Raw genomic sequence first — 4,832 nt, forward strand, 5'->3', positions numbered from 1 at the left:
GTGCAAGCTGGCCCAGTCCAATGGTTGGGGTGTCATGGTGTCTCATCGTTCTGGAGAAACTGAGGATACTTTCATTGCTGACCTGGTGGTGGGACTCTGCACTGGCCAGGTAAAAAATTACAGGGCAGAAAAGCAACCTTACTCTATGCTGCTACTTACTTCTCTGTTATTGGGAAGATTGGATCTGGTGCCCTTTCCCTGTAGCCCCTCTCCCTAAATCCCATATCGACCACAAGCCAATGAGAGCTTTTTTCTTTCTAGATCAAGACAGGTGCACCTTGCCGATCTGAGCGCTTGGCCAAGTACAACCAGATCCTCAGGTAAAGGGGTATAGTTGATAACTGTGGGACTATGACTCAGCCCAAGCTCTGCACTCTAAACCTCCTAAAAACATGGTCTCAGGAAAGTCTGAGAGATTCCAGATTGAAGCAGTGTTAGACTCTTTGCAGCTAACAGCACCTGGGAACCCCCCACTCCAAGGAGTGCTTCCAAAGTTGGATGCCTGCTCTATACCATGCTGCCATCTAGTGGTGGAAGAGAAGGAAGGCTTCCTTTGGAGAATTTACCTTTAAATTTTTAAAGCTCCAAAGTGCTATCTTGGCTCAACTGGCGTAGTTTAGCAGAAGAGCTGTTTCAGTTATCTGGTTTAGCAGCCATGTTATGTGAATAAGCAAATAGAAGAAGATGACCCAAAGGCAGATAGCCATAATGATGCTGGTCATTTTTTCTAGTCTTTGGGAGAAGTGTGGTTACCTTTGTAACTTGTCCCACAGTAAATGTACTGTGGTCTACTCCATTCCTACTCCTAGTGGCCCTGTTGAGCAGAGCGAAACTGCCTCCCCATTTCCCCATGGATCAGTTGATGGGTTCAGCATTAACACTTCTTTAAAACTTTCTCCTGGGAAATTGGACCTTGAAAACTGGAACAATAGAACTCCCTTCTACCTATTATTCCTCAGCTGCAACAGTGAATAATTTTATTCTGTTTTTCTATTTATAACTTTCCCTCACTGGAGAACACTGCAGACATTGTGTTTCATAAATTATATCTGTCAGATAAATATTTTTCGCACTACCCTAACCACTCTACATTATCTTGCCCAGAATTAATAGTAATATTACCAAAACTTTTTCCTTCAATTATCTGGAAACTTTTTTTAATTGGTTTGTTTTCATAACATCCAAATAAAATGTCTTCCCCATGCTATAGAAAGCTCTGGGCACCTACTGGTAAGGAGTTGTGCTGTTGCAATGGTTCAGTTCCACCAGCTGCTCCATGAGAGAAAGATGAGCAGTCTCGTTTTTAAAAAATGTATTGAAAGTTTTGTATTGCTAAGAAATGGCAATCCTGGCATTTCCTCAAATATGGGGTGTAGAGGATGAAAGGGGACGTATGGAAAGCTGTTTGCAGGATGGGTTGGGGGGTACAGAGTTGGATGCTCTTCTACTTTGGTGTCTTAGATGAGGTTGAAAGGGTGAGAGAACATTCATGAGCTAGGGGCATTCTGTGTTTCTTGGCTTCCTGGGTGGAGTAGGGATGAGCCTTTGAGTGGATCTGTGGGTGGGAAAACGTCTCTCAGGATTGAGAGTTGACTTTTCTTTTCCCTTCTTCCCCATCTTTCTGCTTCCCAAGAATTGAAGAGGAGCTGGGCAGCAAGGCTCGGTTTGCTGGCCAGAAGTTCAGAAACCCTCTCGCCAACTAAGCTCTGGGCAGCCAGCTTCCTAGTCAGCTCCTGATGCAAATGGCAGCTCCAGGCATCAGACCAGTACTGCAGGGCCTCTGGTAGTTAATTCCCTTCCCCGTTCCTGGTCATGTTCTTACTGCTTCATTAGAGCTGCTCCCGAAGCCAAGCTTGACCATCTGGAAACCTGAATTTGTCATGTGAGCGACCCAAATCATTGTGTTTCCCGCTGAGTCACGGGCCATGTGGACCATGATGTGATCCCCAAGATGTCAACAGGCAGCACCTTCAGTGGTTTCATGTACAAAATAAAAGAAACAGTATCCTCTAAGGTTTTTGTGTGCAGTGCTTTACTGTTTTCCAAGTATTAAAATCTAATGCCATTTATTTCTACCCCAAATTACCCATATGTCTCAAAATCTAACAAATCCTTAAGATTTGTTAGAACTGAAATGAGCACCATATTTAAAACTACACCACTTTAAAATTTTAAGATTATAAATATTCAGTGGCTTAGATTTGGTTGATGAATCAACCTAGAAGAGCAATTTACTTTTAAAAGAATTGGAGAAGCAATCCTTTAAATCTATAATGTCTATATACATTTCCTGAGATAGTGTTTCCTTAAATGACATCACATTTACTTCATGCATTAAATAAAAAAGTCCACAGCAGAGGCAAAAAATTATCTTGGCAGAAATATTAGGCCTTTTACTGGGAAAACTACCATAAAATTTCTAAACTATCTAAAAAAATATGAAACCCTGTTTTCTCTTGGAATGCAGTAAAATCTAGAGTTCTTAACTGATAAAAATATTTGAAATAACTTGTATGTTGCAGTGCTTTTTAAACAATATCTTTAAATATTGACTCATGTGATAAAAACAATGATGAGATTAGCAGATTGAGAATGCCTAGTAAAAGTGATTTGATCTTGGACACCTCTTTTACTCCATAGCTCTAAAAAATTTAGTTACCTTTTACTTTCTTCATGTGTGTTAGCCTTGGTGTAAACCTGGGTTAAGCTTCAAATATATTCTTGAGTTCATCTCTAAATTTAAATGGGGTGTACATACTTAGTATACTATTGTATTATATATATAATAATCCAATGGAAAAATGGACACAGGATATGAATAGACACTTCACCAAAGAAGACATTCAGATGGCCAACAAGCACATGAAATGTTCAAAATCCCTAGCTCTAAGAGATGCAAATGAAAAAAAACCTATGAGATATCATCTCACCCCAGTCAGAATAGCAGAACGGCAAGCAACAAATGCTGGTGAGGTTGTGGAGAAACTGGAACCCTATTCATTGTTTGTGGAAGTGTAAAATGGTGCAACCACTGTGGAAGGCGGTATGGCGCTTTCTCAAAAAGTTACAAATAGAGATACCATCTATTTGACCCAGCAATTCCACTACTGGAAATAAACCCCAAAGAGACCATAACTGGCATCCAAGCAGATATATGCACACTCATGTTTATTGTGACTTTATTCACAATAGCAAGGAGTTGGAAACAACCTCAGTGTGCATCAACAAATGAATGGAATACTACACTGTATTGAAAAACAAGGAACTCATGCAATAGCATTCAAAATGGGTGATCCTGGTGGACATTATGCTGAGTGAAGTATCTCAGTCACAAAAGGACAAATACTGCATGGTGCCACTGTTGTAAAACAGGACTGACCTTGGGGTTGAGGGGAGACTGCAAAAGATGGGTTCAATGTATACTGCATTGAAATAGATGAGGGAGAAAACGGTTTAAAAGGGATATGTGATTATTTTTGTCATGCCAGGAGTCTAGAGCAAAGCCTACATGGTGGAGTGGATGTGGGGGGAGGGATTGTAAAACAAAGAATTATTTTTCCAAGAGGGTAGTGTACTAGGAGAGAGGGTTGAGAGGGGAGAAAAGTGCAACAGTGAATGAATGGGGGGGAAAGTTTAAAATATTGTGTGAATTATCAAAAGTGTGACACAGTGACAGTGAACATCTAGGAAAAATGGAGCTAATAGACTTGCCTTAATCAGACTTGCTAAAAACCTTCAATTTGTAAAAATCCTCTCTTGGATGGTATAAAGTGGAAACACAATCTGTGCCTGCAGTTGGAACTATGAGGCCCTCTTGTGGACGTCCTTGTTCATTGCTTTGCTTATGTATCAAGCTTGAACCAGAGAGGCATAACCAGTGGATGTACGCACAGTAAAACATCTAAAGATTTATTACAAGAAATTGGCTTACGTAGTGGTGGGAGCTGGCTAACCTATAAAGATGCCAATGAGAAGGGAAGAGGACAAGCAGCAGGATGGCCACACAGGCTGGAATACCTTCTCTAGGGGAAACTTCAGCTCTGCTTCCCCTCCTTGTCCCCTATTTTTTTTAAATTTGGCTTTTAGGTGAAAATTAACAGAGTAAATTGGACTGCCGTTTAGCTATTTTTATACAATTTTTTCTGAGACATTAGTTACATCTGCCAGTTTAGCTCCTTCTAACTAATTCAGTCAGCCCTATTCAGATTATTCAGATAATCTCCTTTGACTGTGTGCATCATAACAAACTGTGGCTGACTCTAAGAAATGGGAATCCCAGAACACTTGATCATGCTAATGCGAAACCCATACTTGGACCAGGAGGCAGTCATCAGAACAGAGCAAGGAGACACTACATGGTTCAAAATTGGGAAGTGTGTGTGCCAGGGATGTGTCCTATCCCCATACTTTTTCAATCTATATGCAGAACAGATTATCTGAGAGGTTGGGCTGTATGAAGAGAAATGTGACATCAAGATTGGAGGAAGATTCAAAACCAATCTGTGTTATACAGGTGACACAACCCTGCTTGCTGAAACTGAGGAGGACCTGAAGCACTTGCTGCAGAGGGTCAAGGACTACAGCCTTCAATATGGATTGAGGCTCAATATCAAGAAGACAAAGATTCTCACCACTGGGCCAATTGGCAGCATCAGGATGGATGGTGAAGAGATTGAGATTGTTCACAGCTTTAGTTTGCTTGGCTCCGCCGTCAACACTCTTGGCACCAGCAGCCAGGAAATCAAAAGACATATTGCAATGGGAAAGTCTGCTGTTAGAGACCTCTCCAAAATACTGAAGAGCAATGATGTCACTATAGAGACTAAGGTGCA

The 4,832-nt window shown here is 41.0% G+C and overlaps 1 protein-coding gene across 1 annotated transcript in view; it reads left to right on the forward strand.

The window, feature by feature from the left end:
• ENO1 (enolase 1, (alpha)) overlaps positions 1 to 1,703 on the forward strand; it is a 10,588-nt gene extending 8,885 nt beyond the window's left edge. Inside the window, exons 9-11 of the mRNA XM_006885910.1 lie at positions 1 to 109; positions 262 to 320; positions 1,634 to 1,703. Coding sequence (XP_006885972.1) covers positions 1 to 109; positions 262 to 320; positions 1,634 to 1,703 — 238 coding nt within the window. The remainder of the gene's footprint in view (positions 110 to 261; positions 321 to 1,633) is intronic.
• Positions 1,704 to 4,832: the final 3,129 nt, after the last annotated feature.

This window comes from Elephantulus edwardii, unplaced genomic scaffold (assembly GCF_000299155.1).
Source record: "Elephantulus edwardii isolate Elephantulus edwardi_28Jun2011 unplaced genomic scaffold, EleEdw1.0 scaffold00045, whole genome shotgun sequence".
Lineage (NCBI taxonomy): Eukaryota > Metazoa > Chordata > Mammalia > Macroscelidea > Macroscelididae > Elephantulus > Elephantulus edwardii.